At 46.2% G+C, this 27,454-nt stretch overlaps 1 protein-coding gene across 4 annotated transcripts in view; it reads right to left on the bottom strand.

Moving 5' to 3' along the window:
- Positions 1–27,454, bottom strand: part of SLC44A2 (solute carrier family 44 member 2) — a 47,490-nt gene that overhangs the window by 2,089 nt on the left and 17,947 nt on the right. For 2 of the 4 annotated variants that reach the window (XM_033924202.1, XM_033924203.1), the window contains exons 4-22: positions 21,828–21,912; positions 21,420–21,504; positions 17,710–17,826; positions 15,584–15,644; positions 14,593–14,716; positions 14,298–14,381; positions 14,083–14,195; positions 13,858–13,989; positions 13,428–13,527; positions 12,809–12,901; positions 12,104–12,188; positions 11,676–11,938; positions 10,681–10,775; positions 10,277–10,380; positions 9,347–9,420; positions 6,190–6,260; positions 5,717–5,805; positions 4,978–5,062; positions 3–1,784 (exon numbers count right to left, since the gene is read on the bottom strand). In XM_033924202.1, the coding sequence (XP_033780093.1) occupies positions 1,663–1,784; positions 4,978–5,062; positions 5,717–5,805; positions 6,190–6,260; positions 9,347–9,420; positions 10,277–10,380; positions 10,681–10,775; positions 11,676–11,938; positions 12,104–12,188; positions 12,809–12,901; positions 13,428–13,527; positions 13,858–13,989; positions 14,083–14,195; positions 14,298–14,381; positions 14,593–14,716; positions 15,584–15,644; positions 17,710–17,826; positions 21,420–21,504; positions 21,828–21,912 (1,982 nt within the window). In that variant the 3' untranslated portion in view covers positions 3–1,662. Of the gene's footprint in view, positions 1–2; positions 1,785–4,977; positions 5,063–5,716; positions 5,806–6,189; positions 6,261–9,346; positions 9,421–10,276; positions 10,381–10,680; positions 10,776–11,675; positions 11,939–12,103; positions 12,189–12,808; positions 12,902–13,427; positions 13,528–13,857; positions 13,990–14,082; positions 14,196–14,297; positions 14,382–14,592; positions 14,717–15,583; positions 15,645–17,709; positions 17,827–21,419; positions 21,505–21,827; positions 21,913–27,454 lie in introns of those variants that run through there. The other 2 variants (XM_033924204.1, XM_033924206.1) reach the window with 1 other exon arrangement.

Below are 27,454 nucleotides of genomic sequence, written 5' to 3'. Positions count from 1 at the left end.
GGAGAGAAAAACAACACACCCCACCAACAAATAATGGAATGAGTCAGAATGTAAAGCAGAAAAAGGTTAAGGGAAGAAAAATTAGACTTAGTTGGTGCTGGGTGTCCTAATGTCACTGGACCAGAACAGCTGTAGGTTGGTTCTGAATGTGGATTTCTTGCTTGTATTGACTGGATAGCTGGCATCACAGAGGGAAAGCAGGAAAACTGCTGCCTACTAGCCAAGGCTTAGCACGGGCCCAGTGATCACCCAGCTTTGGGCACTGATGAAGGCCATGACAGATGTCATGTGCTGATGGTACACGCTACACTGCGACATTGGGCATCACCATTTAGCAGACCAAACATGTGACAGTGGCAGATTACTTTGCAGGGTCTTTTATTTGCCTTTCTGGTCACAAAATTTCATTATCAGACCAATGGCGCCAGGTTCTTGGGGGTTCTTGGATTGTTTTGATTCAAAATCGCATCACAAAGTTTTACGGCTTAATGGTGAGGTGAGAAAGGAAGCTGGAGAGCTCCACTCTCCCTGCCCCACCCCAGCTGGGCACTAATGCTTCAATATAGCCTCTAAGTATGGGTATGATGTCACAAAAGAAGCCCTTAGCATCCAATCAGATTGTATTTCTGGGTATTAACCCATGCCCAAGGCTGCATTTTGCATCCATTAATCTCCCTCATTCCACACATGTCCTATTTCAAGGCACTAAAAAATAAAAATACAGAGATTCTTTGTACCTTTGTAAGCGGTCAGCAGGAATGCAACACAGGATTTCAGAGACTGGATGCACAAGAGTTAGTAACAGACAATGAGATGGAGAGAAAAAGTTGCCCGGAGAGGGTGCTTTTTCTTACAGTAAGAACCATTGATTAGAGAATACTTCTTATCATCCTACTTTAATGGGCACTATTTAAAGGACACTATTTTCCCAGGACTTTGACCCAAGGTGCGGGGAGGAGGTAAGAACTTGTCCCCAGGTTTTCATGCATAACTTTCATGGATTAAGTGATACACACATGGCACTCCCCTAGAAAGACTACAGGAAGAAACAACTCAGGACACAGCAACTGAATGAGGTAAGTAAGATGAGGGAAAATTTCTGTGCCCCCTCCCCATTCCAAGCACATTCCTGTGTACATTTAATTTTCCTATTCTCAAAATGAGGAAGAAATTCTTCCGGGTCAGATTTCTAACACATAAATCATAAATTCCAGAGGTTTTTATGTTATATAGATTCAGATAAACTATGAAGCACCATCACTAATATTTAAAATGGGATGAAATCATCTCACCTTTATCTTAGCTGTGACAAAGGGAAGCCTATAAGCCACAGGCAGCTAAAAGTTCAACATTAATACTGGCTTCCTTTGGTTTGGGGATGTGTAGCTTGTCATGCAGCAGTGGCAGTGGGAAGACTACAGATGGCCTCCTAAAGGAAATAACAGTCAAAAGTGGACTGCATGAGTGATCACCAATGGAAAACCCATGCATGCTTTATGGCTGGCCTTCTCTATGGAAGAGAGGCATTCGTCAGACCCTACTAGGACCTGCTACATAGTCCACCGCCACCATAAGGAACTCCTGAACCTTCTAGTCAAAGGTGGCAAGCCTCAGCACGTGAGACCCTCTTCTTCCTCCTCCTCCTTCCTCACCACCACTCCCCTAATCTTGGATCTCGTCAGGTTTCAGCGACTCCGATTCCTTTTTCAGAAGGATCTCGCTGAGCTCAGGGGACATGTAGTATGGACGCTCCAAGGATCCATCATTCCTCTCCAGATCTTCACCTTTTTCATGCCACCCCACCCAATCACAAACAGAAGAAAAACAGGAATGACGGGAAGGAAGGGTTAAGAGAAAGAGCAAGGAAGACAGCAAGCAAAGAGAGGGGAAAGGAAGGAAGAGAGACCCCAAGACATATGGTTAGTCACAGCGATTGACAAACACTTGACACTGTAGAACCCCAGAAGAAAAAGCAAGGAAGTTAGAAAAGGTAATTAAATTCAGGCTTCCTTCTGTTGGCAAGGCCAAGTGATCAAGAGAAGATGATTTTCCTCAGACTCCATGGAGCTTCATGGTGGTACATTTAAAGCATCTACTTAGCCTTTCAACACTTTCTTACAATCCCTCTCTTAAATCTCTCTTCTTTACTACTCTCCAGACCGATAGAGTTTAATCTTACAAGCAGGTATATATCTCATCATGACCAGCAGGTGGAGACTGGAACAAAACTGGAATAGTACATAAGAGGTACCTTCCCCTATTCCTATCAGTCTTCTTTCAGTCTCCAGCAGGTATGAGTGAGCTGTAATCATTCCCCTTGGTAGGGCTGTTGGAATTTGTTTAGGGTTTCTAGTCCCCGTTTTTGGCCGGATTGAGCTTGAGTGGGCCCTGTTTGGGAGTCCGTCTGACCTCGGGGGTGTCAAACCCGGCGGGTCTCGTGCTGGGTCCCTCCCACCATTTCCTCCACCTCCCCACATTTTTTTTAGAGGAGCCTCAGCAGTAAGCCTTGCCCCCTAATTCAAGCAAAGCATATTGCTTTGAGAGCCTGTGGAGTCTTCTGTTTTAAAAAAGAAATCCTGAGTGCCGGTCTGAAGGGTTCCTGTCCCTTTAACTTTGCTGTATTTTACTGTATTTTTTTGTTAACCAGCACTTTTGTTTTAGCTAGGTCGCGTATGGAGCATGGCCATTAGTGGGTAGAGTTCTTCTCCGCATCATTCGCCATCCAGGTCTCGTGGTTCTGGTTGCTCCAGATTGGCCTTGATGTCTGTGGTACGCGGATCTGGTGAAGCATCTGGAGGCGGATCCTCTTCCTTTGCCTCTCTTGGACGACCTTCTGACGCAGGGTCCCATTCCAATGTTCGATCCGGGTCCCTTCTGTCTTATAGCTTGGCTCTTGAAAGGGTTCGCCTAGGTAAGACGGGGTATTCAGACCTCTCTTGAGGTCCCGGAGGCTTTCTACCTCTCGGGCTTATGTGAGGGTTTGGCGTCTATTTGAGGAGTGGTGTGCTGCACATGGAGTGATCTCTTTTCGAACATAGAATTCTTGCAGGATGGCCTGGATAGGGGGCTGGCTTGGTCTTCTCTCCGGGTTCAGCTTGCGGCCTTGTCAGCCTTTCGTGGGTTGTTGAAAGGTCAGCATTTGACTGCCATTCCAGTGTGATTCGCTTCTTGCGGGCGGCCAAATTGCTCAAGCCTCCTGTACGACCCTCTGTTCCATCTTTGGATCTGAATCTGGTTCTTTCAGTGTTAGTGCACCTTCCTTTTGAACCATTGGGTGACTGCTCTTTGAAGGACCTTAGTCTTAAAGTGGTCTTCTTGGTGGCAATTAATTCTGCTAGACATGTTTCTGAGCTGCAGGATTTCTCTTGTAGGGCTCCCTTCTTTGGGTTTTCTAGAAAGCAGGTTGTCTTGAGGCCTGTTCCTTCCTTTCTGCCTAAGGTAGTTTCTCCTTTTCATGTCAATCAGGCAGTGGTCCTCCCAGAGTTGGGTAGTCGGGAGGGATCTTCTGAGCAGAAGCAGTTGCACAAGTTAGATGTCGATCGGGTTCTTCGCTCTTATGTGCGGAGGACCCAGGAGATCTGGAAATCAAATCATCTCATTGTCCTTCTAGCGGGTCCTCATCAGGGGGATGGCGCTTCTAAGGCTACTATTGCGCGCTGGATCAAGGAGACTATTGCTTCCACTTATCTTCTGAAGAAGAAGCCTGTTCCAGAATTTCTCAAGGCTCATTCCACTAGGGGTCAGGCAGCTTCTTGGGCCGAGTCTTCGCTAGTGCCTCCAGTGGACATTTGTAAGGCTGCGGTTTGGTCTTCCTTGCATTCTTTTGTCAGACACTACCGGGTAGATGTTCAGGCGCGTTGAGACGCGGTGTTCAGTGAGCGTGTTCTGGTGTCGGCCCTTCGGGGGTCCCACCCGTGATGGGGACTGCTTTGGTACGTCCCATTCGTAAAGATTAACCTCTACTGGTCTGGAGAGTGCTAAAGAAGGAGAAATTAGGTTCTTACCTGCTAATTTACTTTCTTATAGCTTCTCCAGACCGGTAGAGATCCCCACCCTGCCTATTGTCATGCTGTTGTGGCTGTTGCTCGGGCAGTTTTTGTTTTTTGCTGCAGGTTCTAGTATTTTTCTAGGGCTGGGGAGAATTGAAGAACAGTGGCTGTGGCTCTGCAGGCGAGCTGTGGGGACGCTTTTCTTTCTGGGATCTCTCCTCCTTTCCAACAGCATTTGGGTATATTAGTTTGGAGTATTGTTTATTTCTCTTTCAAGTTCTTAGTTCTGCTTGGCTATTCGGTAGACTGATAGGAATAGGGGAAGATACCTATTATGTATTATTCCACAGTTTTGTTTCAGTCTCCACCTGCTGGTCATGATGAGATATATACCCACTTGTAAGATTAACCTCTATCGGTATGGAGAAGCTAAAAGAAAGTAAATTAGCAGGCAAGAACCTAATTTCTCCTTTTCCTCGATGTGCTTCAGCATGGATGGGCATGAAACTGCCGCGAGGGCATGGAGGCTTAGCCCCATTGCCTGTCCCCAGCGGTCAGTGGAACCCTTCAGGATTTCTTGCACCTCCCACCAAACTGTCTGGACTAAGATTTCTCTTAAATGTGGAGGCTCTGATTTGCTTTTCCAAGATGCAAGGATGCAGGAAGGGGCTCAGAAGGTTGTTAGCCTCCACCCATCAAAGCTAAATATTGGGAGGAACCTAATAACATGCTGCACACTTCACAGCTTCACGACAAGGTGGGTATCCAAAGCTCAACCTTCTCTACCTACCCCCCTTCTATAAAAGGGTAACCACAGAAAAGGGGGCTAAAATAGGGAAGGGCTTCTTCCAAAGAGAAAATGATTAAACAGCTGAAAGTACACGTTAAAAGAGGGCGACAGGAGCAAGGATACAGAGCCTGACGGGCTCAGGGGATGGACACCGGGATACAGCACCAATAAGGGGTGAAATGGCTGAAATATACTTACAGAAACACAAGAACAGCGTATCCACACACATTCCATACACACTGAAGAATCCGTGGGCGATGAGGTAGGATCCTATTATCACCGTCTGCAAGAGAAGTGGAAAGGCACAATCTTTGGCACTGGCGTAACTTTTGGAACTGCTCCTGGTGCTTAAGGTCATGCATGAGGCACCAGTGTTTCAAAATGATGGCGATGCCAGATGCAATACAAATGACCCCCTCCCTGAACACAACAGTGAAGGGACTGGGACTTGTATACCACCTTTTTGTAGTTTTACAACTACACTCAAAGCAGTTTACGTACAGGTACTTCAAGCGTTCTCCCTGTCCCGGTAGACTCACAGTCTATTTAACATGCCTGGGGAAGCAGTGACTTGCCCAGAGTTACAGGGAGCAGCACAGGGTTTGAACCCACAGCCTCAATGTGCTGAGGCTGTAGCTCTAACCACTGCGCCACACTCCTGCCAGGCAGAACTGGTTTCTATAGTTCCAGGATCATTCCATCCTGACACGATTTGAAAAGGAAAATTATAAGAATCCAACTAAAAACCCCTAAATTACTGCAAAACAGTACAAATATCCACCCAATGTCAAGCAGTAACCACCCCCAGCCTTCAAAATCCACTCTAACGCCAGAGGTGTTAAATTCCATCAGCTGGCTTTGTAAGAATGACATTGGGTACAGTGGTCTGGTCCAGAGAGAAATCCCCCCCCCCCCCACTATTAAAGAAGAGACTAACCAGAATTGGGACCCAGTAATAATTCAGGTGTGGCGCTGTGTCCTGGATAATCTTTATTCGATGCGTGAAGAAAAAGAAGGCGAGAATCCCTGAAGATGAGAAAGAAAGGTTAACACAAACTGCCCAACTAATGGGCCTGAAAAGCCAGGCTCATCATCCCATTATCCAGTCCAGGTTTTCTGAAACCCACTCTTTTAGAGATGCCTCTAGTTCTCAGGCTCAGTCGCATTCAAGACTCGGACGAGGCTCAGTGCCCGCCTTTCTCCTGGACAGGGGAATATGGGATAGCACGAATAAGCACCCTGAGAGGAAAGGAAGGGTGTGCATGACTGAGTAGCTGATGCAATGGGCCGTACAGTCTGTTTCTGCCAAAATATACTTTGGTTCTGTGTAAAAAAAAAAAAAAAAAGGGCAGGAATTCCACCCCCCCACACACCAAAAAAAAGCAACTGCTGAAGATGAGCGATACCCACCAGTGCATCCGACGACTAGAAGCTTTCCCAGGAACAGCAAAAAATCCGTCACTTTGTCCACAACAGCCACCCTGAAGAAATTATATTTATAGAAAATAAAGGGCTCAATATTCAAAGCAATTTAACTGGCTAGTTAAAATCGCTTGTTCAATGGCACCTGATATGCCACTTTTTCATTCTGACAAAGCAGTTCACAAACTATAAAATAAAATAATGAAAATGTCATAAATATCGTGAAGAAAAAGGGGGAAAAAACTAGACAGGAAAGAAGAAAGACTGACCAGCTTTCAACTGGATAATGTTAAAAATAACCAGTTAGTGACAACCTGAAAACCGGCTATTTTGTAGATGTTCTGGGAGTGGATTCAAGCACTTAACCAGCCAAGATAACCGCATACATAGTCAGTTTGTATGCAATTCATTGTAGCCAGTTAAGAGGAGAATGTGGTGAAAGCAGTTAGCTTAGCAGGGTTTAAAAAAGGGTTTGAATAATTACAGTCCATAAGACATTAGCAGCATAAAATCTGGTTTTCTCTTTGGAATCTTGCCAGGTACTTGCGACCTGGGTTGGCCACTGTTGGAAACAGGATACTGGGCTTGATGGACCTATGGTCTGTCCCAGTACAGCAGCTCTTATGTTCTTATATTTTCACTGGCAGTGTATACCCCAAAATTTAGTACCAGAGCTTGGATATAACCCGGCATGAATTTCTGGGGATAAACACCAGCAGCGGTCAGCAAAATGCTGATCACCACCTGCTCAACATTGGGCGAAACATCTCATCCCCCACAACCAAAAATCACTAGCACCTTTCTCTGCAATATTTGGATGCGTTGTTTACAAAGAAAATCTTGGAGTAAGTAAGGTTGGATGCAATTTTAAGTGGAGTGGGAGTCAATAAACCAATTCCAGCTTTGAAACAAAACCTTAAATTTTGCATGTATCGTTTTTATAATATATCTACTGTGTTTCCCCGAAAATAAGACAGGGTCTTTTATTAATTTTAGCTTCAAAAAATGCATTAGGGCTCATTTTGAGGGATGTCATTTTTTTTCATGTACAACAATCATCTCTCTCCTCCTCTCCTCCACCCCAATTCTTCCTCTTTCATCCTCCCCCCCCCCATGTGCAGCATCTTTCCTCCCCTTTCACCCACCCCCTTGTGTAGTATCTTCTATCCCTCCCTTCCATCCCCATGTGCAGCAGAACCCCACTGACCCTCCCACCATGAGAATGACATACCTCCAAGGCCTCCAAAAACAGCAGCTGCAGCGCTCTGAATGGGTTGCTTTGCGACCTTCCCCGCCGGGGCCTTCCTTCTGCTACATCACTGATGACGTCTTGGCAGAGGGAAGGCCCCAGCAGCACCTTCAAAGCGCTGCTGTCACCGCTGTTTCTGAAGGCCCAGGAGGTATGGTATATCAGTCTCACAGTGCAAGGGTTGGTGGGGTTCTGCTGCACAAGGGGATGGGTGAGGGGAGGAAAGATGCTGCACATTGGGGGGGGAAGCGCTGCCACTGGCAAATTGGGCCACACTAGTGTCAGAGATAAGGTCGGAGATTGTCATGGACATTTGGGAGGGGATTTGGGGGGGTCGATCTTAATTAGGGCTTATTTTCAGGGAAACACAGTATATCTATATTTCTCTTCTCCGAGAATAATTAAATCACACTGCATCTTTTGACAACATCATTTTTTGTTCAGGTTCTTTGTTCAAACTTGAGGGCAATTCGTCTTCATTTTCTAGAGAAGAAATATCCTGTTTCTGTATTAATCAAATTTTTTGCTGCTTTACTATACATAATAGGAGTCAGAGTTGGGCTTGAACAGTAGAAAAATAGAGGAGTTGGAGTTGACGGTTTTGGTACCAACTCCACAGCCCTGGGAGTAAGGCTGGCAAGGAAATGGTGAAAGCCAACTTAGTCAAATTGGATTTAAGAAGTTAAATCCAGCTAGTGTGCACACACGAGAAACCAGTAGTCCTCAGCTAAGGGCACAAAACCTTCTCTTCCCACAGACACAGATGCTCTGGGAAGCGTTAACGTTGAAGGGTTCTTTAAACCACTGTTCTTCAACCGCCGGTCCGCAGGAAATTTCAGCCAGTCCGTGCAGGGATGGCAAGATTAAGGTGACCATAGGTCCCGTTTTCAGACCTCCTTTCCCGTTGTCCCCACACACAGCTTCGGGACGCCAAAATTTCCCGTTTTCAGGGACAGCGTCCCTAAGCTGTGCTTGGGGACAATGGGACAGACGATCATTTCCTGTCCCTACCTGTCGCGCAAAAAAAAGCCTTACTCCTTCCTTTCATCCGCTCTGCTGCTATCTTACCGCCCTACTGCTGCTGCTGCTAAAGCCGAAAGGAAGTCTTCTTTCCGACATCAATTCTGACATCAGAGAGGATGTTCTGGGCCAGCCAATCACTGCCTGGCTGGCCCAGAACGTAAAGGAGACTGGGTAGGAGGCACTGGGGGCACTAAAGACAGGAAGGGGCACTAAGGACATGGGAAGGAGGCACTGGGGCACTAAAGACATGGGAAGGAGGCACTGGGGGCACTAAAGACATGGGAAGGAAGCACTGGGGGCACTAAAGACAAGAAGGGGCACTAAGGGCATGGGAAGGAGGCATTGGGGACACTAAGGACAAGAAGGAAAGAGGGAGGGAATAGAAAGGGACAATTGTTGGGCCTGAGTGCAGAAGGTAGGAAAAATGATCTTATTTTCATTTTAGTGATCAAAACGTGTCGGTTTTGAGAATTTATATCTGCTGTTTATATTTTGCACTATATTTGTCTATTTTTCTATAGTTACTGAGGTGACCGAGCTCGCGGAGATGAGGTGTAAACGGGGTTTTTAAATTTTAGCCCTAGTAGTTTGCCGGTCCACAAAATAATTCTTTTATTTCTGCCAGTCCACAGGTGTAAAAAGGTTGAAAAACACTGCTTTAAACAACGTGTTCTATTAGCAACAAGAGCCACAGAGGATATATCATGAACACATGCCCATATCAAACACACTCCTGCTACACCATGCACCATCTGTGGTTCCTTCTGAGCTATTCTCTGCCCAGCTGGCCTTGTCTTTTTTTTTTCTCAGATGCTAGTAATATCATGGTTAACATTGGACATTTAAGCACGTGCAGGGACGGAGGAGACCTACCGGATAATGTTTCTCATGAGCAGGAGAAAAGCATTCCGAGCCGACGTGCAGAAATTCGTGCCATAGATGGCGATCTGGAGGAAGTGGCCAGGACCGGAGTGGAGAGAATCAAGAGACACAACAGTCAGAAACATGCAGCTTACACAGTCAGCGAACACTCCCAACATACATATAGCACTGGGGTGCATGCAAGGCTCTTCTGGCATTAAAAAATCAGCCTCCCCTCCCCCACTCTCCAAGGATGTTACAGGTCCAACATTCATATAGCAGAGTCATTGTTTTAAAACACTGATCATGGTGTTTTCAGTCCCACTATCCACATTCAGTGGTGGACACTGGTGACACTTATCTGCTATGTGATTTAACTTAGGCCAGCCTTTATCCAGATAATGGCAGGGTATCCCCAATTATCTGGAGAGTTAGATGCAACACCCCTGCTCTGTCCTGACAGTTCAGAGGAAGTCAATGTAGTGCAGTGATCCAGATGGCAACTGCTGCCAACGGTTCATAGGCAGCGGCCTACAAGGGTCATGACCCAACCAACGTTTTAACCAACACATCATCAACTCAAGAGCCCGGGGGTTAGGCCGAATACTAATGTTTTTGGCCCTTCCATCCAAAAAGATATTCCACTGCCCCTGACACAGACACTAGGAAGGATAATTTTTTTTTCTATTAGCTGCTAGACCGGTACAGTTCCTCTTTACAGTCTCCACCTGCTGGTCATGATAAGATATTACCCATCTGTAAAGAGGAACTATACCTGTCACTACAGAAGGAAGCCTTTTTCATCCACTGATAAAGAAAACAAAAACACAGAAGACGGAGTCAGCTGGCAGCCATCCAGCTGGTTTTATCACAGTCCGTGGAGCCTACAATGGACTGATCTTTTCCTGGATCTCACCCTCGCACCAGCTTGCGCCCTCTCACCATGATATACGCGTTGCGGTTCAGGAACTTAATGAACTTCTCCAGGCACCAGAAGCAGCATTTCAGACAGCACAGCAGAAACTTGGCACAGGCATTTTCAGAACCTGAGAGAGAATCCCGTAAGACAGATGAGGATGGATAAAACATGCATGCATCCCAGTTGCCAGTCCCAACCACCACCTTCCCTCCTGCAGCATGTCCAGTGCCAGGGCTGTCCAATGCATTTCCCCAGCAGATCATCCTGAATAAGCAGTCCACTGGCTATCTTTCCTGATGGGGGCAAGGGTGGAGGATGCTACAGATCAATCTATGAATGCATGCTGCTAGGCAAAGCTCTCTAGTTGTTTGTCCCCTCAATATCCCCTTAAATACATGCAAATCAGATTTCCCCCCCCCCAACTTACTTTTCAACTGATGGTCCAGGTATTCCAGTATGACTCGGATGAGCTGAACTATGGCAAGGATGAGCGAGCCAAAGGCAAGGGAGCCTGTGTGATATCTGCACCAAGAAAAAAAAGGAGGAACCATGAACTCTGGGGCAAATGAGTTACATTGACTGAGGGCCAGTTTCTCAAAACAAAATCGATCTTTAACATGCTCGCTAAATAGGTTCCAGCGAGCACGTATTTTATCGGCGGATTATCAAAACGGCTTACCAAAGTTTTTTCCAAGCTTTATAGCAGTCTCCGACACTACTATGCAAATGGGCTCTTCAATAGTTAAACAAGCGCTCCGGTGGGTTCTTCAAAATCGCCGAGCCATTTTCCAAGAGCGATGTCAGCTTTTGGCAACAAAAATCAGCTACTGGTCTCGGGGGTGCTGGTACAGTGCCAGCACTGTGAAAAACACAGATCTGGCATGTATTTTGACATGCAAATAAAAATTTTTATTTTTTTTTTTTAAACCCAAATTGAAATTTGGCAGGAGAGATGCCCTCTCTTTCCTGCCGTGTTGCCGACAACCAACACCTCCCCCGCCCCCAACATCTAGTAACCCTATACTTGGCTCCAGGATGTCTGCACATATGGGTTCTGGCTTTTCAAAGACTGAATGAACGAGAGAGAAGAGGTACTGGGTTGGGTCTAGTTCAGACATGGGCAACTCCGGTCCTCGAGGGTTGGAATCCAATCAGGTTTTCAGGATTTCCCCAATGAATATGCATTGAAAGCAGTGCATGTAAAAAGATCTCATGCATATTCATTGCAACACATATAACACTCAAAGCTAGATATAAATTAAATAGTTGTACCATAAATATAATTATATCACAGCACTTAAATATTTATGCATATTCATTGGGGAAATCCTGAAAACCCGACTGGATTACGGCCCTAGAGGACCAGAGTTGCCCATGTCTGGTTAATGCACCGATTCTCAAGTCACTCTTGTTGTTACCCACCTAAGCGCTCGGCCTAGAGAGGCGAAGATGGGGAAGACCGGCATATCATCTGGCTTCTTGAAGGCCCAGTAGTAAGAAGCGAAAGCCCCAGCTAGCGTGACCTGCCCCAGAGCAATGACAAAGTTGGCCAACCAGAGGAACATGAAGACGTTGTAGATTTGGAAGAAGAGCAGGTACTTGTGGTAGTATGACTCGCCGCCGTAGAAGGCAAAGAGGCAGCGGGCATCCGGGCATTGCCTGGTGACGTTTGTAGTGTTGAACGTCTGAAAGAGAAGATGATATAATCATTTAATCTGTATTATAAGTGGATTTGGAATGGAGGCAGTGGATTCTTTTCAGCCTCCCTTGCCCTCCATCACCAGACCCCAGGAAGTCTCCTGTAAGATCTCCCTCTCCCAGCAGCGAGCCCTACCCTCCCTCCCTCATACCTCAGGGTTACAGGTCTTCCCAGCATACTCGCAGGCCGTCTCATTAAACACTTTGTAAATAGCCTCATTGGACGTGGAGAGGAAGCTGGTGGGGAGAAGCAGTTAAGGGTGTTTTCTGCACCCAAGGGCCACACAAACTTTTTCAGAAAGTGAACACAGATTATGGGGCCTCCAATTCATACACTGTATCCGTGTGCCGATGGAAATCTCCCCACTTTACTTCCCGAGACAGAAAGGTCCCTCCAGTATGGCCTTAACATTAAAATCAAAAGCTTAGCGCCAGACAATGCTAGCACCAGCTCCTTGTGGTCCTTAAAAGTGAGTGAATAAAGCACATAACCCTAAGACAGAGGGTGGAAACCCAAAGATTCTTTTAGCCCTGCGGTTCCAGTTCCCCTCTACTTCCCACTGAAGTCCTGTTACAAAATACTTCAGAGCAGGTTGGAACTGGATACGATTAATCATATACCATTTTCTCATCTCCAGTCTGCATAAAAACACCCCATAATGTTACTGGGGAACCCAAAAGAGGCTTATGGGTTTCGCAAGCAGTGCTAAGGACAGGTGGCATTTATATGGGAAGTCACTGACCCAGAACCATTGCGACACTCCCTCTGATTCTTCCTGCTGCCGCCTCTGCTTCTGGTGTTTAAAGTTTGAAAACTGTCCCCACTCCCAGCCCACCTCCAGACACTCAAAGGATACACTGCGGTGATGGCCCAGTAGGCGATACACAAGCATACCAAGACAAAAGTTAACAGGGGGAAGACCAGGGAGGACATGATGTAGCCCACAGCCCTGCCGGAAGAGAGAGAGAGAGGCGTGATTAGCTTGGAGCTGCCCTTGTGGACAGCTAAATCCACACCCTCCTGCACATGCTTCCCAACCTCAGTTCATCTGTAGCGAGTCCTATGGCAGGAGGGACGGGTGGGTGTAACACAGATCCGAGCCCTTCAAAGCAAATGTGGCCCTTGTCCACTTTTTGCATTACTTCAGCTATAAACCACTTCATAGTCTCATTGGCCTAAAGATTGGGAAAAAATAAAACTGCCTTTGTCCTTGCAAACATACAGATTCAAGCCGGATCTTTTTACTGAGATGTAGACTCTCAGCTTAGATGGCTAATATCTCCCATTGTTACAAAGTGGACTCGACTCACTTTTGTTCTCTGGGACTCAATTTTATTCCTCCCCATTTAATTTAGGCTACAGTCTCAACTAGTTCTGCTCACCTGTTGCTTCTCTCCCCCCCCCCCCCCCATTACAACCTAGGCACCTGACACTCCCCCACCACAAACACACAACACACACAAACATTCCCTTACCTGCTTGCTTCCTTGATGAGGGCAATGGCAATAAGGATACGTTTGCGAAGAAAGATGAGCAAAAGGATGATGATAACTTCAGTGATACACAGGATAATCACTGCAAAATCATAATTAATCACCTATAAAGAAGGGATCGATAGAATGGCACAGTAGGCAGGCAAACAGCCTCAGATACTGCAGAGGCAATCTGCCCTCAAACCGCTAAGATGTGTTCTAACATCCCACATCTCTCTGAGGGAAACAAGATTCAGAAAGACCCACCACAGCTTGCTCTTCCACAGTTAAGTTGACTCTACAGTGCTCAAAACTGGAAGAAATGTTCTTTTGTATAGTAAGCAGCTGCAACAGATGTAAAAGAAGCTTTCCCTCCCACCCACCAACTTTCAAAAATGATAAGAAGGTAGAGGAGGTAAAAAAGATCACTCACTGAAAGCCAACCAGGTCTGCCGGAGGTGCAGATAAACCCGGAAGTCAGTCTGGAATCCCATATCCGTCAGCGTCACGTCCGAGCCGGGTTCTCCCTTCAGCCGGGCATATTCCATATAGCAGTGAAATATTCCTGCAAGGGGAAAGAGAACAAAACTTCAAGTAGAAGACTTGGGATACTTTTGGTATATGGGAAATTGAAAACACATACATGCCAGAAACTCACCGTAACCCAGCACAGCTATCACCATCACGATCATCACCCACATCATAATCCCAGCAAGAAACCGCAGCAAGACCACGAAGATAAGACTCACAACCATGGCAATAACGAGACCTCTGCGGGCAAGAGGAGAGAGGGGCTGGCATGTGATACCAGGCTGTCTGCACAGACAACAGAGGGGCAGCAACTAGGGGAGGGGGAGGCAGCAGCTTCCTTACATTATAATCCAGTACCAAGAGACTGTATAATCCTCAAAGATCTTCATGGCCACCTGACGGGCTTCCAGAACCACGTTTGCTTTCCTAGAAAGGGAATGAAAATAACCCCATCAGGGTATGTTTTCTGGTCTCGAGCTGTAACCTGCACCCACTAGCCTGCATGGACAACCTGGACGGATTGCTCAGTCTCCTAACGAAACAATGCTGTTGGCTCGTGCAAGGCTGGGGACGGAGCAAGCAGTCAAGGTTGTCCATGCGAGTTAGGGGCCCTCGCACTTTCCTTGGCAGTACTAACTTTGCGCCTTCCACCAGGTCGGTCACGTTCCTTGTTTTTCCTCTCCCATCGTCAAACTCGGTCTCATTGCCCACCATGATCACCCCCTTGCTGGAGCTGATTGCCGGGAAGCACCTCTGGGTAACTGCAGAACAAGAGAATAACTCCAGAGTGAGAACTAAGCGTGGCCCCTCCCAACCCCCATATCTCAGAGAGAACACCTCCCAATACGATTCTGGCAACACTCAAGCTCTGTATTTCTGCAGGAAGGCCTGGATTTAGACTGAACCCCAATTTAATTTGCTTTAGCACCATGGTCTTAGGGTATCTGCGAGAGAAACACCTCCCCCCATCACTCTCTAATCCTGTGTGTGGGCACTGATGACATTTGGATTACTCTCACCCCTTATATTAAAGCCCGTAAGTGTACCCAGAATTACGATCTTGTAATCCTTTCCTTGGGACAATTCTGGAGACCACACCTTCAAAAAGATATAAAAAGGATGGAGTCGGTCCAGAGGAAGGCTACTAAAATGGTGCGTGGTCTTCGTCATAAGATGTATGGGGACAGACTTAAAGATCTCAATATGTATACTTTGGAGGAAAGGCAGGAAAGGGGAGATATGATAGAGACGTTTAAATACCTATGCATGAATCGAATCTCTTTCATTTGAAAGGAAGCTCTGGAATGAGAGGGCATAGGATAAAGCTAAGAGGTGATAGACTCATGAGTAATCTAAGGAAATACTTTTACAGAAAGAGTGATAGATGCACAGAACAGTCTCCCGGAAGAAGTGGTGGAGACAGAGACTGCGTTTGAATTGAAGATGGTGTGGTATCTCAGAGAGAGGAAGAGAGATTGGTTACTGCAGATGGGCCATTTGGCCTTTATCTGCCATCATGTTTGTAAGACCCACAGACAAGCTAGTACAGTCTCCTTCATGCAGCCTCTAGCTTGGCTCTGTCACCCCCTTCCCCATTGCAAAGTTACATCCCCAGCCCCTCAACATACATGGTTTGCTTGGCGTGATCATAGCTGGACAGTCACCATCCCTCAGCACTTCAGGGAAGCTCTAGAGTGTGAAAAATAAAAGGAGAAATATACCCCATTAATATTTTTATATTTCCAAGACCTCCTTTCTAATTTAGCATTTCCAAGTATAAGTGGGTGTCCGAAACAATGGGAAACTTGGGGGTTAATTCTCAAAAGGTCACCTAAAATCGGCAATTATGTCAATAACGGCTGTTCTAGAACACTAGTGCAAGTCCGCAGTTAACACGTCGAATGTACGCGGGAGCTCTTTTGCCGGCTCAATGGCTGATGTAAATGTTCACACTTAATTGCTGCAAGCTAGACGCACAACTCCAGGACAGAGTAAGGTTTTCAGGATAGCCCTAATGAATATGCATGAAAGAGATTTACATGTAATGAAGATGATAGGAATGCAGATCTGCCCCATGCATATTCATTAGGGCTATCCTGAAAACCTGACTGGCTAGTGGTCCTCCAGGACAAGGTTAGGGGGACCATTGCTCTACATCACTTGGTTTTTCATATAATACACATGGGTGGGGGAGGGGGGGCGCTGTGATTATTTCTGGCTACTGGTGGAGCTCTTCCTTAGGGATTTCCTCCCTGGTGGAAGAAGAAAAAGAAATGCAAGGCAACATTTTTAAAAGAACACAAACAACACTACACTCAATAATGTGCCAAAAAATCCTAATATAGAAACAACAAAGAAGCACAACCAGTCACAACAGGGTTTGAATGGGGGACGCTCAGAATAAGCTACAACTAGCCTGAAACAACTCCACTCAAGAGGTAAAGGGGGCTCTCAGTGTGAACCATCAGCAATGGGAGCAGAAGCTCCGATGCTTCACTTCCGGGCTGAGGCGGGAAGCCTCCACCACCACACCATCATTGAGCTCCCTATGTGTATATGATAATAAAAGATACCTATAATAAGGCCCTAAATGAATAGTGAAATCAACCAACCCGTGAGCAATTTAACTCAAACGGTGAGACTACAACCTGAGCGACCCCCACGCAAACCCTGCCAGCCGAAACCCGCCAAGATAACAGCAAAACACAATCAAACCATACTTAAATTCAATCAAAATATACTTATCCAAACCAAACTGCCACAATGAAAACGCCAGGAGCCGAAGTTCAACCAAGCTGGTTTCGGGGAGGAGCCCTTCTTCAGGAACCAAGCCCCCGACCGCAAACCAAAAGACAAAAAAATGAAAAAAAATACAAAATGCCGAAAAACGAGGCGGGACGGCTGGAGGGAGGGGTGACCGAGCGGGAGAGCACTCACGCTTAAAAAGCGGACCAGGGACACGTCATGCATAACCCAACCAATCACACAACACGTCCTAAATCACACATACCGGGGCGGGTAAAAGAAACAAGCCCCAAAGCTGCAAAAGGAAAGCAATAAAAGGAAGACAGTAAAACCCGTGCAGTACTCAAAACCAACATGCTGAAAACCACCCAGCACAGAAATTCTCCCGCTCGGTCACCCCTCCCTCCAGCCGTCCCGCCTCGTTTTTCGGCATTTTGTATTTTTTTTCATTTTTTTGTCTTTTGGTTTGCGGTCGGGGGCTTGGTTCCTGAAGAAGGGCTCCTCCCCGAAACCAGCTTGGTTGAACTTCGGCTCCTGGCGTTTTCATTGTGGCAGTTTGGTTTGGATAAGTATATTTTGATTGAATTTAAGTATGGTTTGATTGTGTTTTGCTGTTATCTTGGCGGGTTTCGGCTGGCAGGGTTTGCGTGGGGGTCGCTCAGGTTGTAGTCTCACCGTTTGAGTTAAATTGCTCACGGGTTGGTTGATTTCACTATTCATTTAGGGCCTTATTATAGGTATCTTTTATTATCATATACACATAGGGAGCTCAATGATGGTGTGGTGGTGGAGGCTTCCCGCCTCAGCCCGGAAGTGAAGCATCGGAGCTTCTGCTCCCATTGCTGATGGTTCACACTGAGAGCCCCCTTTACCTCTTGAGTGGAGTTGTTTCAGGCTAGTTGTAGCTTATTCTGAGCGTCCCCCATTCAAACCCTGTTGTGACTGGTTGTGCTTCTTTGTTGTTTCAACATTTTTAAAAGAACAGGGCAGGAAACCACGTCGGAGTTACCTTGCTGAAGTTGGTGAATTCGGGTTTACAGAATTGCCTATAGTAATCCCAGTCCTGCCGATTCTGATACACTTTCAGGTACGTCATGAACCTCTTTGGACATTTCTCCACACAGATCTAGAAGAAAAATGTTAAACAATTTAGCGAATATTGGGGAGAGCGCAAGGATGAAAGCGCAGGACAGAAAACTAAGTACAGCCCTCGTCTCCCCTACAAGCTGATTCCAAAGCTCTTAGATCTACTCCGATTCCCTCCAGGGGCTGTGCTCAGTCAGAGATTTTCTCCTAGAGACTTTGTTGGGTAGGGAGCTTTCTCTCTCCTATCACCTTCCCTCTGTGTGGGGAACCTTCAGTAGGTTACAAAGTTCTCATAAATTACCACTAGATGGAGACATCAAGTAAGCATAGAAAAATGAAGGCAGATAAAGACCATAGGACCCAACCAGTCTACCTATCCATGCCCTCTACTCTCCCTTTTACTCCCTTAGAGATCCTATGTACTTGTCCCAAACTTTCTTGAATTCAGATAGTCTTCATCTCTGACCCACACTTCTACCACATTTTCCAAGAAGGGATAATTTCTTAGATTTCTCCTGAATCTATTCCAGAGCTTCCCATTAAAAATGATTTTTTTAACTCCATGACAATAAGTGCACAGTACTCAAATGTCTTTATCATATCTCCCCTCTCCCACCTACTATGCACGTATACTACAGAGGTATTTAAACATCTCTTATATCTCCCCCTCCCACCATTCTTTCAAAGTACATATAGATATTTAAGACTATACCCACAAGTTTTATGATAAAGATTGTTTTAGTAGCCTTCCTCTGGACTGAGTCCATCCTGTTTATAATCGTACAAAATATTCTAAACGAGGTCTCACCAGAATCTTATACAAGGACATTATTACCTCCTTTTTCCTACTAAACCTTTCCCTTCCCTATGCACCCAACCATCCTTCTAGATTTTGCCTTCATCTTATCTACCTGTCTGGATACCTTAAGGTCATCACTTAAGATCGCAGCCAAGTCTCGCTCTTCTTTCGGGTGGAAAAAAAGTTCTTTACCCTGTAAACTGTACCGTTCCCTCAAGTTTTTGTAGCCCAAATGCATGACCTTGCATTTTTTAGCTGCCAAATTCTGGACCTTTCTTCAAGCTTTGCTAGGCACTTCCTCATGTTCTTCACACCATCAAGGATGTGTACCCTATTGCAGATTTCGGTATCATCCACAATGAGGCAAACCTTACCAGGCAGCCCAGCTTTCCCCTCCCACCATGTGCCCCTTAGCTGTAAACACACCAACCAATATCTCTGTGGCTCAATTTTACCCCCATCTCACTGACCCAGATTAACCCAAAGAGGCTGCTTTTGCCCTCTGTGCATTCAAAGAGCGTTGTCTTTCCGATTTCTTCAATAGAGGGAGCCAAGCTCTTTATTCACAGTCTTGTTTCTATTTACATTTTAGAAAATTACTAAAATCAATACTATTTACAAAATTCCTAGAGCACTAACATGATCTTATGACAAGTTTCGTAGATCGCTGGGAATATCCAGTTTTTTAATCTTTTGTGAACCGCAATGATCCGCAAGGTTTTTCGGTCTAGAAATGTAAATGTAATGTATCATTTAACAGGAACAAACCAGGGTCTGAATCTCTGTCTCTGGGTTGACCAGGGGGAAGAAGTGGCCCAGTATATGACACTTGATAATGGAGGTTATAACCTGGTGCCCCTACCAAAAAAACCAATGAAAGTATCACACTGCAGTGCATGAGGGTACATAAGAATAGCCTTACTGGGTCAGACCAATGGTCCATCAAACCCAGTAGCCTGTTTTCATGGTGGCCAATCCAAGTCCCTAGTATCTGGCCAAAACCCAAGGAGTAGCAATATTCCATGCTACCGATCCAGAGCAAGCAGTGGCTTCCCCCATGTCTTTCTCTGGTACACTAAGCCCCTCTAAACTCTCTTTATTCTTATCTCTATAATCCCATTGGAGTTCCTTTCTAGCCCAACCCCTGTAAACCGTGCCGAGCTCCACAACTGTGGAGAAGATGCGGTATATAAACCCAAGGTTTAGTTTAGTTTAGACTATGGACTTTTCCTCCAGGAACTTGTCCAAACCTTTCTTTAAACCAGCCACGCTATCCGCTCTTACCACATCCTCTGGCAAGACGTTCCAGAGCTTAACTATTCTCTGGGTGAAAAAAAATTTCTTCCTATTGGTTTTAAAAGTATTTCCCCGTAAGTTCATCGAGTGTCCCCTAGTCTTTAATTTTTGACAGAGTGAAAAATCGATCCACTTGTACCCGCTCTACTCCACTCAGGATTTTGTAGACTTCAATCATATCTCCCCTCAGCCATCTCTTTTCCAAGCTGAAGAGCCCTAACCGTTTTAGTCTTTCCTCATACGAGAGGAGTTCCATCCCCTTTACCATCTTGGTCGCTCTTCTTTGAACCTTTTCTAGCGCCATGGAGCAATACAGGGGCATTATAACATTCTTAGTCTTGTTAACCATCCCTTTTTTAATAATTCCTAGCATCCTGTTTGCTTTTTTGGCCGCCGCCGCACATTGGACGGAAGGTTTCATTGTATTGTCTACAATGATACCCAGATCCTTTTCTTGGGCGCTAATCCCCAAGGTGGACCCTAGCATCCGGTAACTGTGATTCAGGTTATGCTTCCCAATGTGCATCACTTTGCATTTGTCCACATTAAATTTCATCTGCCACTTGGACGCCCAGTCTTCCAATTTCCTAAGGTCCGCCTGCAATTTTTCAAAATCCGCTTGCGTTTTAACAACTTTGAACAGTTCAGTGTCATCTGCAAATTTAATCACCTCACTCGTCGTTTCAATTTCCAGATCATTTATAAGTAAGTTAAATAGCACCAATCCTAGTACAGACCCCTGCGGCACTCCACTGTTTTCTCTCCTCCATTGAGAAAAATGACCATGTACATGTAGAAGGCGACAAAAACAGCTTTTTTTCTGTGTTGGCTGAAACTAAGACCCAGTTTTACAAAGGCGCATTAGCCATTTTAGTACGTGCTAAATCTATGCATGCGCTAAACACTAACACGTCCATAGCGTGTGCGTAGATTTACCATCTTGGTTCTCTTCCATTTGCAATTTGTATCCCAGAAAGTACTTTTTCTGTTCCCCTTACATCTCTTACACTCATTGTATGTATCTCGTTGTAAACTTCTCTTACTTCTTGTTGTAAACATCTCTTACTATCATTGTATGTAACTTGTTGTAAACCGCTTTGAACTTATGGTATAGCGGTATATGAGAAATAAAATTATTAGTAGTAGTATTAGTGCGCCTTTCTAAAAAAGGAGCCCTAAATCTGCAGCTGAAATTCACTGTGTGGTCTTGGCCAAAGTCAATAATGGTATAGTACATCCCCCCCATCCAAGCAAAAGTGCCTGATTTGGCTTGGAGGGGAGGGATGAGTTAATTTCAACCAAAAATGCTCCAGTATTCTCAGCTGAAACAAGGCTGAATTCTAATTCAGCGCCAACACCAAAATTCGGTTAGCCTCTAGAACCCATCTAGACCCCCCATCTGTGGAGGACAGCAAAGTCAACAGTCAATAAATGCAGTGTATTAATGGTCCCCACGCAACCATGCTAGGGTGGACCACACCCTAGGCCAAAGGTCGCTTGAAGGACCAGGATGAGACATCTTACTGCTATTTTGTCACCTGCGTGGTGGGACACTGGAACTCCAGCAGCACCATAGGACTGGCACATTTCATGATATTGAAGTAGAACAGAAACGGCTTCTTTCTGCACGACAGGAGAAAGAGGAAAATCTCAGTTATTAAATTATATTTTCTTCATTTATTTTCTGTCAATCCTGAGTTGTTTGCTTGTGGCAGATACATGCTGGACAAGGAGACAAACACCACATCCAACTGCCTTAAAGCTTCAAGAGTACCAGGACATAGAGGATAAGCCCCCTTTGAAAAATCTCTTTTTTTTACCTTCTCTTTACTCGTCTCCTAGAGGATTCTAAGCATCACTATTCTGCCTCTCCCTTTCAGCCCGACACCTGCTTCTCCCGCTGCACCAGCCCCTTAAAAATCAGGACATAAAAGGATTCCACCTACTCGTTCTGGGTACCCAGCTGTCCACAGAATTGCCCCCGACTGTCAGTAGGGTAGATCACCTTCCTTGGGTCACCGTGCGTCCATGCTGAAAAAGAAAAACCCACTCACTGTCAGTGCACAGTGCATAGGAGGGGGGTGAAATATAAACAATCTATGCTATGCAGATAATACAATGCTCATAACCAGAAACAAGAAGACATGCAGTATCTAGAGAATGACACGGGGACAGAAATTTGTCCCTGTCCCCACGGACAACTGCAGGAAACCATCCCATGTCATTCTTTAGCGTCTATGTCAGCCTCAGTCCTTCTATACCAGCATTCTTCAATGCAAGGCTTGAGGATCAGTGGCTGGAAACCATTCCGGGTCATTCTTTAGCGTCTCTCTCAACCTCAGTCCTTCTATACCAGCATTCTTCAATGCAAGGCTTGAGGGTCAGTGGCTGAAAACCATCCCGGGTCATTCTTTAGCGTCTCTCTCAATCTCAGTCCTTCTACACCAGCGTTCTGCAATGAAAGGCTTGAGGTTCAGTGGCTGGAAACCATCCAGGGTCATTCTTTAGCATCTATCTCAACCTCAGTCCTTCTACACCAGCGTTCTTCAGTGCAAGGCTTGAGGGTCAGTGGCTGGAAACCATCCCGTGCCATTCTTTAGTGTCCATCTCAACCTTAGTTCTTCTACACCAGCATTCTTCATTGCACGGCTTGAGGGTCAGTAGCTGGAAACCATTCGGTGCCATTCTTTAGCGTCTATCTCAACCTCAGTCCTTCTACACCAGCATTTTTCAGTGCAAGGCTTGAGGGTCAGTGACTTGGCTCATTCAGACTCTGATTCTTCCTTCTCTCCTTAAAGAATGAATCGGGGATGGTTTCCCAGTAAACCATGAGGACGGGGCAAATTCTATCCCTGTGTCATTCTCAAAGTCATAACATGGGATTAGAACTGAACATAAACAAGATGAAGATCATGAACACAGAAAACAATTAAGATTTTGAGCTTGAAGGCGATAGAATAGAAGCTGTAAAGGATTTCGATCTCCTAGGTTGTTTCATAAACAAAGAAGCAAACAGCAGGCTATGAATATAATGTACTTTATTTGTTGAGATTTGATTGTCTCATACACAAACAGCTTCTTTTACAAAGCCGCACTAACGGCTGCGCTGCGCTAACAGCCCCAAAGCCTATGGAGATTTAAAGGGCTTCGGGGCTGTTGCCATGCGGCATCCACTAGCGCGGCTTTGTACAAGAGGCCAAAAGTAAACAATCTAAAAGAAAACACACTCCTTTTTATTTATTTTTTTTTAAATATATGTTTATTAGCAGTGAAGCAGCACATACATTCAGGCGGCAACAATACCATAATCTGCATGCAAATAACATAAGGGATATAAAAACAGCTGGTAAAAGCAAACCAAACCAGAGACATCAGGGTGTCGAGAGGGATACGTGAACAAAAGTACAAGGAAATTCCCCACCATAAGGCAGTGCCTACTTCACCTTTTGTTACTTACCCCCCAAAATATCTAAATAGACATTCTTCAAGCCCGACTCAAAGCCCATGCACACCAAGCACACACATGACCACAACAGGCACATCTCCCTTTCACACTAACCCCCCCACACACACACAAACAAGCAAACCGCCCCCCTCCCCCCCAGTCCTAGATAGAAGAGCTGTCAATGAGTATAGAAAAAGAAATAGGCCTACAGACGGAAAATAGAAGGAGAAATAGAGAAAAGGTCACCCAGGTAGACAGAGGACTCCTGAGAACCCCCAAAAGGGGGTCTACACCTCGGGGCCAGAAGCTCAAAATTAGTTGTCACCGGGTACTGGCTCCGGAGCAGAGATCGAGCGCAACAAGCTGTCCCACAATGCCACATAATATCTTTTATCACAGTTGGAAGATCCCGCATACCACTGGCGTTCAAAAGTGGCCATGTCCCGCAATTTGGCATGCCATAGTGCAATGGGAGGGGGGGCCTCAGAAATCCAACTGGAGAGAATTGCTTTCTTAATCACTAGGAATACATTATAAAGGAAGCGCCGCTGGGGGACAGACAAACCCTGTTCAATAAGCGGCTCCTGCAACCCTAGAAGTAAAACCCCATAGTCCCATTCCACCGACCGTTGAAGGATAGCCTCCAACACAGCCAGCATCTCCCTCCAGAGGGTAAGTTTAGAGCATTCCAGAAAAGAGTGGAGGTACGTACCTGACTGGCATTTGCATTTAACACAAGAGGCATCTTCCCAGAGTCCCAAGCTGGCTCCCCGCTGTCGAGTTAAGTAATATCGGTGCAGGATCTTAAATTGAGTGTCCTGGTATTCGACAGATTTAGTGAATGCAAAAAGGGTGGCAAAACACTCCTGAAACTGATGCTCCTCAATATATACACCCAGATCACCCTGCCAAATCTCTCTTACTCTGGATATAGCGTCAGTGGGACTCGATATCTTCAATATTTTATACCAATGTGAAAGCTTATTCATAGAGGCCGGGGTGGAGAGAAATTGAGTGTCTAGCCTCCCGAGCGACCATGCTCCGGGGCATCGGTTCCTTTCTGCCTCCCAATAATGGCGGACCTGAAAGTAGGAAAACAGAAAATGATTGGGGAGGTCCCATGTTCGCTGAACCTGGGAGAAAGAGGGAAAAGTCCGGGAATCCAACTCAAGCAGCTGCGCCATGACCGTATAGCCCCAAGACGCCCAACCCCGAAATGCAGAATTTCCCCAGCCCGGTTGAAAGTTGGAATTTCCGAAGAAAGGGAGATACCGCGGGGCTAAGCCCCTGTCGGCGCCTCCACCATCGCCAGGCCTGCCGTAAAGGCCACATGAATTGCATCTGAACTCTGTACCAGTGAGAGGGATCGGATTGGGAGTGGAGCATGTTCATGAATTGAAAAGGATGAGTCCAACCCTCCACCCATCCCTGCGGAGAATAACGTTCGCATCCCGAGTATCCCTCATGTATCCAGCGCAGAAGCGCGGCCACATTGTAGAGACGAATGTCGGGGACATTCAGCCCACCATCAGACTTATCCAACATCAATTTCGCCATACTAATTCGCGGAGCCTTGGAGCGCCAGATAAACTTAGAGATAATCGATTTGAACTTAAGTTCCTCTTTGCGACGCAACCAGATCGGGATGGTCTGTAAAGGGTATAAGAGTTTCGGAAGCATGACCATTTTGACTAGTGCTATCCGGCCCATCAGGCCCAACAGCAAAACGCTGACATAGCTTGTTAATCTCCTCCAGCGGACGCAGAACATTTTCCGCATAGAGGACGGAAGGCTGTGTGCTTAAGAAGACGCCCAGATACCTCATAGGCACCGTCGTGGGCGGAATAGCCAAGAGCGCGTGCCATGGCTCCGGCGGGCCCCCAGACAGCAGTAAAAGTTCCGACTTAGAGCAGTTCACCTGAAGGCCAGAAAGCAACCCAAAGGCTCTCACCACCGCAAGAGCTGGATCCAGATGAATGGAAGCCTGATCTAAATACAAAAGGATATCATCCGCAAACAAGCTGATTTTGCACTCGTGGCCCCCTACTCTCACCCCCCGGAAATGATTACACCCTCTAATTTTGATGGCTAATGATTCCATGGCCAACAAAAATAGTAAAGGCGACAGGGGACAGCCCTGCTGAGTGCCTCGTTGAAGGCCAAAACGGGCCGTCAAACTGCCATTGATTAATAAGCGTGCCTGCGGGTCCACATACAACGCCTTCACCCAAGCCAGAAAGGAGCCTTGAAATCCGTATCGCTCCAAAGTCCAGAAAAGATATTCCCAGGAGATGCTGTCAAACGCCTTTTCCATGTCCAATCCCGCGATAGCTGAGTGGCCCCCGCATCCCACATGGATCCGAATGGCTCCCAGCACTTCATCAAATTCATGGAAGCATATCGGCCGGGAACAAAACCCACCTGATCATGGTGAATAAGGTCTGGTAAAACAGAATTCAGCCTACGCGCTAGGGTAGCCGCAAGCAGCTTTATGTCCTGGTCTAAGAGCGAGATGGGCCGATACGAACTCACCAATGCATGGTCCTTGCCCGGTTTCAGCAGTAAAACCACATGGGCAAGGTTATTGGGAAACTCGGTCTCGCCCGCTGACACTCCATTATACAGGGCGCACAAAGGCTCAGCCACCAAATCCTTAAGAATCCTATAATATTCCGGGCCTAAACCGTCAGGGCACAGCGCCTTCGCCAAGGTAAGGGAGCGGATACCCCGCAAAATTTCCTCCCTTGTAAGCGGAGCGTTTAAGGCTTGGAGCTGCGAGTCCTCAAGCCCCGGAATTTGAAGATCAGAGAAAAAGGACAGCAAGGCCTCTCGGTCCAAAGGATGAGCTTCGTACAGCTTCGAGTAGAAAGAGACAAATTGTTCTTCTATCTGCTGAGCTGTAGTGTATTCAGTACCCCGGGCATCCTTAATGGATGTAATAACTTGCCTTTTTTTTGGTGGTCGCACCAAATTAGCTAAAAGTTTCCCCGCTTTGCTCCCCCAGCGATACAGTTGATATCTGTGAAAGTACAAAGAAGTCCGCATACGATCATTAAGCAGCCCCTCTATCTGTTCCTTCAGAGACTGAAGTTCTCGTTTGTCAGAGTCAGACATCGACTGAATATGGCGCTGCCTGAGAATACGCATGTCACTCGTAAGTTGCAATATCTTCCCATCCCGCTCTTTCCTCTTATGAGCCGTGTATGCTATAACGTGCCCTCTCATCACCGCTTTAGAGGCATACCAGTACGTACTGGGGCTCACATCATCATTCTGATTAGTCATTTGATAATCCACCCACCGCGCTCTAAGATATTCCCGGAATGCCTTATCCGTATACAATTGAGGAGACAGCTTCCAGGACTTTCCCCGAATCCCAGATGAAAAAGAGAGGGTCACCACCATTGGAGCGTGATCAGAAAAGGTGCTCTCCAAGATGTCTGCTCAAATTGCCGCGGGAAACAGCCGGCGATCTAGGAGAAGATAATCTAGGCGCACGTATGTGTTATGAGCGTGCGAAAAGAAAGTGAAGTCCCTATCAGAAGGGTGTAAGGTGCGCCATATATCCACGATGTCTAAGTGGCTAAGTAGGAAGTTAACCCCTCTTGCGGCCTGATCACGAGGCGACACTCGGGGTGGCTTACAGTCGAAGCTCGGATCAGCAGTGATATTAAAGTCCCCGCCCAAGATAAGATGGTATTCGGTATATTCTGACAGTTTAAAGAGGAGAGCAGAGAAGAAGCTGTGAGTGTATACGTTCGGAGCATAGATATTGCAGAGCATCAGCTTCTTACCCCAAAGCTCCCCCAATACCATAACAAATCTCCCCTCGCGGTCTTGAACCAGCTTGTGAAACTGAAAAGGTAACTGTTTGCTAAGAAGGATCGCCACCCCTCGCCGCCTACCCCCAAAGGAGGAGGAGTATACCTCACCCACCCAGCTTCTACGTAATTTAGAATGTTCCAATTGTGACATGTGAGTCTCCTGGAGATATGCTATATCGGCACTCATTTTCCGTAAGGAGGCTAGTGCTCTCGATCTCTTTATAGGTGACCGAAGGCCAGCAACGTTAAGAGTAACCACCTTTAAATCAGCCAGTGTCAAAAGGCCAACACTCAGAGAATTGAC

The sequence above is a fragment of the Geotrypetes seraphini genome, chromosome 16 (assembly GCF_902459505.1).
Source record: "Geotrypetes seraphini chromosome 16, aGeoSer1.1, whole genome shotgun sequence".
Classification (NCBI taxonomy): Eukaryota; Metazoa; Chordata; class Amphibia; order Gymnophiona; family Dermophiidae; genus Geotrypetes; species Geotrypetes seraphini.
This window is presented reverse-complemented; position numbering and strand designations above follow the sequence as displayed.